The 13,444-nt window shown below is 52.9% G+C and overlaps 1 protein-coding gene across 3 annotated transcripts in view; it reads right to left on the bottom strand.

Annotated features, from left to right (window-relative positions):
* Positions 1 to 9,653, bottom strand: part of IL21R (interleukin 21 receptor) — a 35,982-nt gene extending 26,329 nt beyond the window's left edge. For 2 of the 3 annotated variants that reach the window (XM_036303195.1, XM_036303196.1), the window contains exon 1: positions 9,087 to 9,653. Coding sequence is in view for 1 of the 3 variants with exons in the window: in XM_036303196.1 (XP_036159089.1) it covers positions 9,087 to 9,114 (28 nt within the window). In the remaining 2 variants the exon portion in view is untranslated. The remainder of the gene's footprint in view (positions 1 to 9,086) is intronic. The other variant, XM_036303194.1, reaches the window with a different exon arrangement.
* Positions 9,654 to 13,444: the final 3,791 nt, after the last annotated feature.

Here is a 13,444-nt window from a genome sequence, read left to right as displayed (position 1 = left end):
AATAGAACTACCATGTAATCCAGCAGTCTCATTTTTGGGTACATAGCCTAAAGAATTGAAAACAAGATCTCAAAGAGTAATCTGCACGCCCATGTTCATTGCAGCATGATTCATAACAGTCAAGGTTATGGAAGCAACCTAAATTCATCAGCCAGTGAACTGATAAGAAAATGTGGTGTGCATGCACTGGAATATTATTTAGCCTTAAAAAAAAAAGAAAAAGGAAATTCTGCCAGATGCTATAACATGAATCGATTTTGAGGACGTTATGCTAAGCAAAATAAGCCCCTCGTGAAAGACAAGTACAGCATGGTTCCAGTTATATGACATATCTAAAGTAATCAAACTCATAGAAATAGAAAGTAGGATGGGGGTCGCTAGGGGCCGGAGGGAGGGGGTATAATAGGGAGCTGCTCCATGGGGATAGAGCGCATGATGAAGTTTCAGAGATCTGCTGTATAGCAAAGCGCATGTAGTTAAACTGCACTGTTCTGTGTTGTACACCTAAATATTGTTACGACGGTAAGAAAATATTTACTGGTTTATGAAGTTCAAGGCTAGGGATTCTGTTTTGCAGCACATTACCCTTTCTCATGGGATTAGCAATGGCGATGTCTACAACCATCACCAAAGCAAAGGTAGGAAGTCCCCAACTGGTAGATAGATGAAGCAGGCTGGGGTTTTTCAGCTATTTCTTCCTACATCTGGACCTCCAGCTTGCAAAAGTATACTAACAAAGTTAATAAAGTGTAAAGAAAACACAACTACTGTATTTCTACACACTAAGAGCAAACATGAAATTTTTTAAATTATATAACTTACATTACCATAAAAATCAAATTTCCAAGAATAAATCTAATGAAGGATGTACAAGACCTCCACACAGAAATCTACAAGATATCTGTAAGATAATTTTTTAAAAATATAAATAAATGGAGGGACATACTTTGCTCATGGATTGGAAATTGTAATACAGTCAGCCTTCTGTATCTGTGTTTCACATCTGTGGATTCAACCAACTGAGAATCAAAATTATTTTTTAAAATCCCACCAAGTTTCAAAAAGCAAAACATGAAATTCAGCACGATTCTGAATACATGTGAATGAAGTGGTGTGTAAGCATACCTTGCTGTCGCTTCTATGCAAATATAGGTTATATGCAAACACTGTACCATCCTATATAATCCTATATAATAAAAGGCTAATATGCAAACCAACCAAATTTTGGAACAACCGGTTGCTATGATGCACACTGACCACCAGGGGGCAGAAACTCAATGCAGGAGTTACCCCCTGGTGGTCAGTGCACTCCCACAGGGGGAGCACCACTGAGCCAGAAACCAGGCTCACAGCTGGTGAGCACAGTGGCGGTGTTGGGAGCCTCTCCCACTTCCCTGGCAGCGCTAAGGATGTCCAACTGACGGCTCAGTCTAAGCCAGCCGTGGGCAAACTACGGCCCACGGGCCAGATCCGGCCCGTTTGAAATGAATAAAACTAAAAAAAAAAAGACCGTACCCTTTTATGCAATGATGTTTACTTTGAATTTATATTAGTTCACACAAACACTCCATCCATGCTTTTGTTCCGGCCCTCCGGTCTAGTTTAAGAACCCATTGTGGCCCTCGAGTCAAAAAGTTTGCCCGCCCCTGGTCTAAGCCATCAGTCAGACATCCCCCGAGGGCTCCTGGACTGCAAGAGGGTGCAGGCCAGGCTGAGCCCCTGCCCCCAGTGCACAAATTTCATGCACCGGGCCTCTAGTTTTATATAAGGGACTTGAGCATCCCTGGATTTCAGTATCCACAGGAGATACTGGGACAGATTCCCTGTGGTTATTGAGGGATAACTGTATTCTAGAAATGTCAATTCTCCCCAAATTGAACTATAGTTTCCATGTAAACCCAAGGCTCAAAAAAATCCCCAGCAAGATTTTCTTTGGTGGAAATGGACCATCTAGTTCTACAATTTACATAGAAATGCAAAGAGCCAAGAATAATTTAGACAATCTTGAAGAAAAATATGGCATTGTTGAAAGGAAAGACAAATGAGCCGATGAAAAAATAATAGAGTCCAGAAATAGATTCACAGATATAGCCACTCAACCTTCAACAAAAGTACCACAGCAAAGCCATGGAGAGCATGATCTTAAAAATGAGGGCAGATTAGCTGGGTATCCATCTAGAAGAAAATAAACCTTGACCCTCTGCTTCACATCACCTATAAAAATAAGTCACAGACGGATTGTAGACCTGTGTGAAAGCTAAAACAATGAAGCATGTAGAGGAGAAGAAAACTTGGGGTACTATTTTCATGACCTTAGGGCAGGCAGCACCTCTTTAACAGCACATACCAAGCTCTAGCCATAAAGAAACAGACTGACAAATTGAACTTCATTAAAATTAGGAGTTTTTGTCCATCTAAAGATTCCATTAAGAGAATGGGAAAAAGACAAAATGGGAGGAGATTCCATCTATATCTATACTGACACACATATACATACATGTATAGGGTGTCCCAAGAATATATACACACACTTTGAATAATTATAAAGGCAGTGTTTATGAAAATGCATTTCATTTTCAAGATGAAGTTGTCAGCTGTTAAAGTGTGTATACACTTTAACATATATATATACATACATATAGATAGATATAGATATAGATAATTTTTTATTTTTTAATGCTCACCCAAGGATATGCTTAGAGAGAGGCGGGGAGAGAGAGAGAGACATCTGTGTGAAAGAGAAACATTGATTGGTTGCCTTCTATATCATATATATATATACATATAGATAGATATAGATATAGATAATTTTTTATTTTTTAATGCTCACCCAAGGATATGCTTAGAGAGAGGCGGGGAGAGAGAGAGAGACATCTGTGTGAAAGAGAAACATTGATTGGTTGCCTTCTATATCTGAACCCAGAATATAGAAAGAACTCCTACAAAACAATAATAACTAACACAGAACTCCATTTTTAAAAGATAGACAGAAAGCTTAAACAGACACTTTACAAAAGAAGACATCTAAGTGGCCAATAAGCATATTGAAAGGTGTTTAAAATCATTATTCATCAAGGAAATGCAACTTTACATATGATACAGCTGCTCATCCACCCAGAATGGCTAAAATGAAAAAGACAGACTATTCCAAGTGCGTGAGAAGATCTGGAGTAACCTGCACTTGACCCAGTTTTCCGGTAAGAATGCAAATTGGTGCAACCATGTCAGAAAGCGTCAGCTGAACAGGACACCCAACACTTCCATTTCTAGATCATGCACCAGTGAGAATCCTATGTAATAAAAGGCTAATGTACAAATTGACCGAATTACAGAACAACTGGTTGCTATGATGCACACTGACCACCAGGGGGCAGATGCTCAACGCAGGAGCTGCCCCCTGGTGGTCAGCGCTCCCACAGGGAGAGCACTGCTCAGCAGGAAGCCAGGCTCACAGCTGGCGAGTGCAGCGGGGGTGGCAGGAGCCTCTCCCGCCTCTGCAGCAGCACAAAGGACCCCTCGGACATCCCTCGGGGGATGTCCACCTGCCAGATTAGGCCCACTCCCTGCGGGGTCCTGCGAGAGGGTGCAGGCAGGGCAGAGAGACCCCCCGAGTTCACGGATGTCGTGCACCAGGCCTCTAGTGTATATATATACACACACATACAGGCGGAATGTGCGGGGGGGTCCACAGCAGCGTTATGTACAACCTCCCCAAGCTGGAAAGAACCCAAGCACTGGTTTCTCTGTGTCCTCTGTCCCTCGCTGATGGTTCGGGAATGGCATCCATCTAGTTCCTCACGTCAGTCCTCATCCCCACTGCGATTCGGGGGGGACTGGGAGTGGAAAGTGAAAGGTGAGGAGTGAGATGAAGTAAATGGCCCGTTTCCCATGGGGACCAAGAGGCAATGGAGTGGGTGAGGAGGGACTCCCCGGCGCGCCAGGAACAAGAGCCCGCGGGTCACCAGAAGGGGAAGTCTCAAGGCCGAGGGACTTCCCGAAAGGGAACACAGAAGAAAGGGCTCAAGGACTCTGCCCACCTTGCCCGCTATGGGCTTCCTCCCTCACGTCCCTGCTGCCAGCGGCGACCCCTCCAACCCCATCCTCCTTCCACTACGGCATCCGTGGCTCCTCATTGACCTTCAGAGAAAACCCCAAATTCCTGAGTCCAGAACTTGCAGGATCCACTCCCCAACATCCCCTCCAGCCGGCGTCCGTCCCGGACCCCGGATGCACCGGGTCCGGACGGCCTCACCGCCGTGCCATCCACCCGGCTGCCGTGCCCGGGCGCGTGCGTCCCAGCCACCGGAGCGCTCTGCGGGCCGTGGCGACTGCCAGCCTCCTACTCTGTCTTCAAAATCCAGTTCACATGTCGCCTCCTGTCAATCTCCGGCCTCCCCAGAGAGCGAGTCACTCCTTCCCCTGGGGTCCCTGCCTCCACCAGACACACTGCTCGTGGTGCTTTCGGCGGCATTCGAAGCAGCATCCGGGCGGGGCCACGTGTGTCTCGGTTACTGCCGAATCCCCAGTGCCTGACACGTAGGTGCTCAAAACAGTCATTGCAAGAGCGGCTGAATGAAAGGGCCCGCTTTCTATACGAGTAATGATGGCTTTGAAGCTTAACCTCAATGTTGAAAGCGATTAGACTGTGGTCCCAAGTTAAATCTTACTCTTTTTTACTCCCTTTTTTAAATTCGGCGCCTTGGGGATCTTCATGCACTTGATCAGGACAAAGCGCCAATGCTTCAACTTTTTCCCCACCTCAGGGTCTCTGCACATGCCGTTCCCTCTGCCTAGAACACTTTTCCTTGTGCTGTTTGCTCCCTCATTCTCGGATTTCAATCTGCACTCTCTGAAACGGGCCTCCCCTGCAGCTCTCTGGGCCACATATCCCTTCGTTTGTCTCCTTGTTCACAGTGTGATAGCAGGATCGGTTCGGTACATGTTCCTGGTTTTGTGTTCATGACCTATCTCCAGCCTCAGAGCATACGCTCCCAGTGGCCAGGAGATTGACTTGTGTTGTTCACCACAGTGCCTAGAAGGGGCCTGGAACGGAGTGGGTGATCAGCAAGTAGCTGGAGAAGCAGGGGGAGTGAACGAACGAGGCTAAGAATTACTGTGTCCAGTCATACAAGGAGCAGGCCTGAGGCAGCCCCCAGAGAGGTCTCGGTTTCCCCATCAGCTTCCTCTGTCTCCAGGAACTGCCCCCACCCTGGGCAGCACCCTCCGTTCCCAGGGTCTGAGCCATCATGACTGCTGTCATCAGGTTAGTAACAAGGCACTTCAGACAGGGACAACGGGGCGCCCGGGGGCAGCAGCTGGTTCCCACCTAACGGAGCGCTCAGGCTGAGGAAGAGCCAGCCCCCCGGCCTGCCACTCACTCACAGTGGGGCCTTGGGCACATCTCCTCCTTTCTCTGAGCCTCAGTTTTCCTCATCTGTAGAATGGGGGCAGTGCCCTGTGCCCTGGCCTGGCTGAGGGGGTATGAGGCAGGTGCTGGGCACACTGTAGATGTGTGGGTAATGTTAGTTGCTTTTTACCTTTTTGCCAGTGACGAGGTGGGTTGTGGGTGTGTCAGGGCAGGTATGCCAGGACATCGGCATCATGGCTTCGTCAGTAGGAGCTGAACCTGAGAGGCAGCGTCTGTCCTTTCCGAGGATGTACAACCTCGGAGCCTGTGGAGCTCTCAGTCTCTCTCTCCCAGCCCAGCCTGGGTCCTTGTCCATGACGCCCTTTCTCGCCTGAACAACCTTTTCCTGCTGACACTTCTCCCAGCCTGTGCAACCTCCCCTAGCTGTGAAGCTCTCCCACTCCCGGCAGCCTTCCCCTGCCTGTGCCATCTCTACCTGCCCTACCATCTCCACCCAGACTGTGCAGCCTCTCAGCTGCTGCAGCCACAGCGCACTCCAGCCCCACTTTCCCCAGACCAGGAGGGGCTGGTTGCAAGGCAGAGAAAGAAAAAATGCTTTCAACCACAACTGCTGAGGCCACGAGGTGGGGGTGGGGGGTTGCGGGGGGCAGGACTGGCAACCTGCTTTTATCCCTTTCTTGCCCATCAGGCCCCCACCAGCCTGCCCTGGCCCCGGTGCCAGCCAAAGCAGCCTGCATGTCACTGGTTTGTGCTGGGGAGAGTTGGCAGGTCCGAGTCCCAGTCTACATCATCAGGCAGATGAGGAGCTAGAGGCCCAGAGAGGTCCAGAGCCTCGCCCGTGGTTGCACAGCGAGGAGGGACCAGAGCCATGCAGGTACACTGGCCTCACCTCCTTGGGGACAATTTGCATAACCAGATCCTCCCTGGGGGCTCTGGGGACCAGCAGGCTGGGTTCCTGCTGCAGGTGTTCTGGCCATCCGAGGCCCTCAGTGGGCTCCCTGCCCACACCCGGGGAAGTGAATGTTCTCAGGTTGCTTCAGAATTTCCACGTTTACTCAGAGCTCTCATTTGAGCTGTCATAAAAAGTCCCTCTGGCTGGGTGCCAGAGCGAGGAGTGGGGGGTGGCACCTGTGAGTCCAGGGGGTGGGTGGGGGCTCCTCCCGGCTCCCCCTCCCCCACCCCTGGGCTTGGAGGCACTGGAGGGCAGGGAAGAAAGACACGTGAGGAGAGGGCTGTTAGGAAGTCCTGTTCCCCTGTCTGCACAGCTTTCTTCCCTCTGCTTGTAAATGACTTCCTGGGTGACCCTAGAAAAACCCACCCTCGCTGAGCCTCAGTTTCCCCACCTGTGAACGCGGGGAGTAGAGTCATCGTAAGAGCTATCACTCATTGAGGCTTAGCCTATGCCAGAAGCTGTGCCGAGTGTCCTAGCTAATAACAAGGGGATTATCGCCAATAATATTGAAAGTAAAACATCAGCTACCATTCCTTGTGAGCACTGCTGTGCCCTGTGGCCTCATCCTCCCACTGGCTGGCTGGCTGTGACCACTGCATCCCGGGGGCAGGGCAGGGCAGGGCCTGGCGCACAGTGGGTGCTCCATAAATACATGTGGAACAAAACCTCACAGCAAGCTCGAGACAGGCGCTCTATGTCCATCTAACAGATGAGGAAACAGGTTCAGAGAGGTTGGTGGCTTCCTCAAGGTCACACAGCTGGGACTCGCACCCAGGTCTGGCTGCTTCCAAAACCAACCGTGAAGGCGCTGCTCCCCTCCCGGCCATGGGAGAGCTTCCTTCCTTCTCTTCATTTTTCCCTCCAGCGCCAGAAGGCCGAGATGCTGCGGAGAAGCTGGTGCCTCCAAAACCTCCGGTGGCCGGCGTTTCCACCTTCTCTTGAACTGGCCTCCCTCCAGCATCCCCCCCCAGCCCACCCACCCCACCCCAACCACATCCTTGAGGGGCTCCAACGCCCCCTCTTCCTCTCTGGGGTGGGGCGAGCCTGCAGCACATCCGAGGGCTCGGCCTTCGCCTTGCTTGCCCCTCTCCCAGCCCTGGGTCTCGTCCCCCTCCTAGCGTCCTCCGCAGAGGGGCTGTGAGGATCCAGACACGCTGCCAGGGGCGGGGTGGGCAGCACCAGGGCTCTGCCTCTCCCAGTCACAGTTGACATGGGGCAAGGTTCTCCCCACGGAGCCGCAGTCTCATCTGTGACCGGGGCTGAATGAGGCCGCAGCCTCACCTGTGTTGGGGGGATTATACGAGGCCCTCGAGTGCCTGCAGCATGCTGAGCGCCCAAGCCGGGAAGGCTGGACCAGGGGGCCGAGGGAGGCAAGACTGAGGCTCCCGAGGGGTGCCCTGCACCTTCTACTGCCCGTGGAGAGTGGTCCCCACCGCCCCCCCACCGCCCCCCCACCGCCCCCGAGCTCCAGGCTCCTCAGGTGTAAATTCCCCTCCTGGGAAGGCCTCCAGCCAGCAGCTTTCATATTTTTATGACTTCAAATCCTCACAATCAGCCCCACGAGGATGGAGCTGCCTTTGTTCCCATTTTACAGATGAAACCACCAAGGCTCCTGTAGCTAGAAGAGCCACAGAGACTTGGCCGGGCTTACCCAGTCCCGCATGGCTGGACTCTGAACCCGCCAGGTTTTCCCGGCTCTGCCACGTGCCCCTGAAAGCCCAGCTCTTCCCCCAGGGGAACGCAGGTGTTCTCCCCCAGCGGCCCCGACTCCGTGATGCCTCCTGCCTGGGTCATGCAGATGCCCCCTCTTTCCCCCCCCCCGCCCCCCCCCCCCTGCCAGTGGCCCCGACTCTGATGCCTCCTGCCTGGGTCATGCCGGTGCCCTCCCCACCCCCAGCGGCCCTGACTCCATGAGGCCCCCTGCCCTGGGTCCTCTGCTCCGGCTGAGCAGCACTTGCCATTCCTTCCATGAGTCCTAGGTCCCCACTCCAGGCGCTTGCTGTCCCCGCTCCCCTGCCAGGAATGTGCCTGTCCCTGCCTTCACCTCTATTTCACAGTCAGAAATGGACCCACCCTCCAAGGCTCAGCCTCAGCCCCCAGCCCCCGGCGCTCTCCTCGCCTCCATGGGGCGCACAGCACCGGTTTGCCCCTCATCGCCTGGTCCCGTTCTTTTATGTGAGGGATGAGGAGACAGCACGTGGAGGGCAGGACCAGCCCCCAAGTCACCTGCCTGAGTCACCTTGGGAAAATCTTTCTACCTCTCAGAGCCTCAGTTCTTTATCTGTGAAATGGGCACACCAACTCATTTTGAAGGATTAGGTAAAACAGAGATACAACACAAAAGTTGGCACACAGTTGATGCCTCCCGCTCACCCCCAAAATGGGCCCCCTAGCCGCGACACAGAGTCACACCCAGCCCACCCCTGCCCAGCTCAGCTGCCCAGAACCTCGGGGACTTTCGAGTCACATTGGATCTAGAACCGGCTTTCCCTCCCCAGCCCCTTGCCTTTGGAAGGCTGGGTTTACAGAGAGCCCCCGGGGCACCTGGCCATGCCCTGCCCCGGGCCGCAGGCCGCCAGCAGACCCACGCCAAGGCCCTGCAGCCACCTGAGCCGGGCTGCACAGGAGACTCCAGCCAACCCTGCTGGCCTCACTCATGGCCCCAGCTGGCCTGAGGGCCCGGGACCCCTCTGGCCCTTCCACTTCAGGAGAGGACTGGGCCCCCCTGGGCAGAGAGGTGCCCCTGCCCCAGCGTCGAGGAGTTACCTGCTATTCCCGCTTCTTCCTCAGACATCCATTCCGTGAGCTCAGGGTGCTCAGTGGGCTCCCAGGGGGGCAGCTGAGCTCCGTGTGGTGGGAGGACAGGCAGGACTCTAGGACGGGAATCCACAGCCGACACCGAGTCATCAACCAGACAGGATACAACCTGCCCCCTGGACAGATGGGAGCTGGGCTCTGGGCAAGCAGGCCACGCAGTGGTCAGTCACGTCCCAGAGAGGTCATACACGGACAGAAGAGGATCATCTTGGGGCAGGGACCGATCGGCTGCACCAGGGATGGACCGACAGCAGGCAAGGGCTAGCCAGGCAGACAGGAGGCAGGCTGTGGGTTAGACTCAGGGAGAAGCAGTTGAACCCCAAGCCCATCAGTCACTTGGCAGAGGGCCCCCAGTGGGTCCCTCAGAAGCCGCTGCCGACATCGCTGCCCCAGAGCGTATGAGGGGTGGGGAGGAAGAGGAGGAAGAGGAGGATGTGGTGAGGGCTGCCCACTGCCCCGCCCACAGAGCAGCTGGCTCCTCCCCAGAGGGAGTGAGAAAGAGGTGGGAGGGTCCCAGCTCCCAGGGAGGGCAGGCAGGAGGGGTGTGTGGTGCCATGCTGGACGGGGAGGCCCCTGGTGGTCCTGAGAGCCCAACTCTCAGCTCAGAGAGAAGACTAGGAGCCCAGGTCCCCGGGTGCAGCCATGGCAGGGACACCACGCCCCCCCCCACGCCCCCCGCAGCCCCTCTTCCAGTCCGGTCTGCTTTGCCCGGGCATGCTGCCTGCGGGCCCAGTGAGGTCTGAGTTTGGGATCCCTCCCCCCAGATTCCTTGGCCCCTGTTTGAATCCAGCCTATGGCTGCAGCACTGCAGGCAGCAGGACCCTGTCTCCACGCCCTTGAGGAGACAATCCCTCAAGCATGTCACATCACCTCTCTGAATGCCTCCCTTTGCCCATCTGTTAAATGGGCACACCTAGCCATGGACGGGGCGGGGGGGGGGGGCAGCCATGACACATGGGAATTCAGGAGGAAAAGAGAGAAAAGGATTCTAAAGAGGGTTTCCGTCTTGCTGACGAGCCAGGGGCCGATGAGAGGGTCAGATGTCTCTGGCAGACCTTTGAAAAGCCAGGGGGCAAAGTTCAGCAAACTTGGCCGCAGCAGCTGCAGAAGGGCACGAGAATGGCGGCCGCTGTTGCCACTATGACTCTTTGACATGTTGTAGGCTCCTGGGTGGTCTCACTGTATCCCACAAACCCTGTGAGGCAGACAAGGCTATTCCCATTTCACGGATGGAGAAACCAAGGCTCAGAGGGCTGAAATGTCACACAAACGAGGAAGTGTCACCACCAGGGTTCGAACCTGGGTGGGTCGGCTTCCTAAGTCCGACCAGGCTGTGGAAATGGGCCCACACGAGGATGGCAGGTTCTCAGGGCGGATGGGCTATTTAATGATGTTTTGATGACACAGGTTCAAACTCGCATGTCATCTCTTCCCCACTGACTCATTTTTGGGAAACAATTTGCAGCTAACCCACATGTCCGGTCCAAAGGGGAAAAAAAAAAGCATCTTGCTATTTATTTCTTCTATTTTTTTTTCCTTCTTTTTCTGGCTGTTTTTGAGGAACTTGGCTGGTTGGAAGGATGTGCGCGTTCTCTGGAAAACAAATCTTGGAAGAAAGCCAGCTCTTCGTTTTCTTTCTCTCCATCTCAGGGCGAGGTTCCCGATACCCGCGTCAGATGTTTGCAGCAGTGGGAAGACGCAGAGGAGCAGTGAAATAGAGCTCACATTTGCTGAAACCTTCCTCTGCGCCGAGGACTTGAAGGATGCAGTATGTCACTCAGAGTAAGTCAAGAAACTCGTTATTATTACCATCGTCGTCATCACCCTTATTTCACAAATACAGAAACTGAGGCTCAGAGAAGTGAAGAGGCTTGCCCAGTGTGGCAGGCAGTTAGACAGGCATGAGCAGGGAAGGACGACGGGCAGGTACAGAAGGTCACCAGCGTGGAAAGTCCCAGGTGCCTAGCAACGGGCAAAACTGGGAAAACAAGGACCTCGCCCCCAGGGTGACCTTTCCTCCCCGAGCACATGGCTGGCCGCGTGGTTTGGACACTCCCCTGAACTTTCCTTCCCTGGCCTGTTGCTATCATGCAAGTTAGACCCTCTTTTTGGGGGGCTGGGGGGTGGGGGAGAGACAAACAGTGGAGCCAGAGAATAGCCCGGAAGCATTAGCCCCAGGACAGTGAGGCTCAGTTGTGTTTCAGCTCCAGGCCCAGAGAAGCAGCAAAAGCAGACCAGTGACACCCTGGCTGCCTCAGGACCAGCCGCACTGGCTAATGACCCCTGCCAATGACCCCCAGCGACCAATCAGTGGAGACCACGACCCTGAAAGAGCACAGCTGGGAAGCTGGTGAAATTCTATTTAGATCCTCCCCTGGGACCTCCCCAAAAATCCCTGCCCTTAAAAGCCCTTCGGCCGTAACCGGTTTGGCTCAGTGGATAGAGCGTCGGCCTGCGGACTGAAGGGTCCCAGGTTCGATTCCGGTCAAGGGCATGTACCTTGGTTGCGGGCACATCCCCAGTAGGGGGTGAGCAGGAGGCAGCTGATCGATGTTTCTCTCTCATCAATGTTTCTAATTCCCTATCCCTCACCCTTCCTCTCTGTAAAAAATCAATAAAATATATATACATTTTAAAAGCCCTTCGGATGGAGGACCCACGGCCCACTCTCCAGGAAGCACACTGCGCCTTTCCCCCCTCCCCTCGTCTTCCCCCCAGGCGTTACCTTTACCTTTCTGTCTCCTGGGCTCCAAGGGGCCCTCCCTTTTGCCTCTGTAACTTGTTTCAGAGCCCATTTCTCCTACCGCTCACTTCGTCTGCCTCTATGACTTTCTAAATAAGCTTTCCCTTATAATTTGTCTTGGCCCTGAGCTCAAGAACCAAGGTTGCTGAACGGAGGTCCAGTCATCAGTAACACTTTGGTGCTGTTCTGCTGACAACCCGAGGCCACACAGCTGGTGAGTGGCAGAGGTGGGATTGAACTCGGTCGTCTGGGCTCCTGAGTTTACATTATTCACTTATTTATTTTTATTTTTTAATATATTTGTATTGATTTCAGAGAGGAAGGGAGAGGGGGAGAGAGATAGAAACATCAATGATGAGAGAGAATCATTGGTCAGCTGCCTGGGAGCCCGCAACCCAGGCTTGTGCCCTGACTGGGAATGGAACCGTGACCTCCTGGTTGCTCGTTAACCACTGAGCTGCGCCAGCCAGGCTGATCTTATGTTCTTGATCACTCATTTCGCTTCTAGATGTATGTTAACCCACCTGTCTTCCTCTCTCCCCCCTGCCTGTCTGTCTGTCTTCATCCCTTCCCTCCACCCACCCACTCACCTACCTACCCACTCATCATTCTTCTTTTTTTATTTAGAGAGAGAAGCATCAATTTGTTGTTTCGCTTATTTATGCATTCACTGGTTGATTCTTGTATGTGCGCTGACTGGGGATCGAAGCCAAAACCTTGGCATATCAGGATGATACTCTGACCAACTGAGCTACAACTTATCAAAAGATAGATTATCTTTTGGGTATAGATAGCCAGGGGCCCCACTCATTCATTCTTCTACCCACCCACCTGCCCAACTATCTATTCTCTCCTTCCTGCCTTCTACCCACCAATACTGAGCAGGCCCTTGAGTATGCCCTGGGATACTGTTAGGGTTTGGCTAGTGATGCAGGCTGTGAGAGAATTCACAACTAAGGGAAAAGATGCAGAGAGGAGGTTTATTTTACTTTCCAAAGAGGAAAGGGCCAAGTACTGCTAGTCAATGCAGGTAGGGAAGAAAGGGTGGCCTGCTCTTTTAAGCAGTGGCTGTGGCTAAGTGACAAGGAAGGGAGTGGGGATTACATTGAAGTTGAGCAGATATCAAGGGGTTGTCTTGAAAAGTTACAGTTTGTTTGCTTTCCAGGAGACAGTCCAGCAGATGTCCTAAGGAGGTGTCTTATCGGTATTTTTCCCAAGCCTGTAAAACACGCTTAGAGCAAAAGTTATGAAGAGTTCAAAAGAGGCTTGTTTGAAGGGTTGTGGGGTGGGAGGGAACTTTCTACTAACTAGAGATTCTTTGGTGCAAATTATCCCTGAGTTGTGAAAACAGCAGGGAGGAGGGGGATGCAAGAATGCAGCCTTGAGAGTAGCTTCTCTTGTCCTGCCGTTTTGACAGAGGAGCTGTTTGAATAGGAGGAGCCAACAATCTTGGAGTTTAATGACCAGGTGCTTCTCATAAACTGTGGGAAGCCATAGCAAAGAAGAGGAAAGGCCTTTTTCTGTTCTTACAGACACCCCGCAGAAATATATACAAGTGGCAGCC

Source organism: Myotis myotis, unplaced genomic scaffold, assembly GCF_014108235.1.
Source record: "Myotis myotis isolate mMyoMyo1 unplaced genomic scaffold, mMyoMyo1.p scaffold_m19_p_35, whole genome shotgun sequence".
NCBI lineage: Eukaryota > Metazoa > Chordata > Mammalia > Chiroptera > Vespertilionidae > Myotis > Myotis myotis.
The sequence above is the reverse complement of the archived record's forward strand: the minus strand, read 5'-3'. Positions and strand labels throughout refer to the sequence as shown.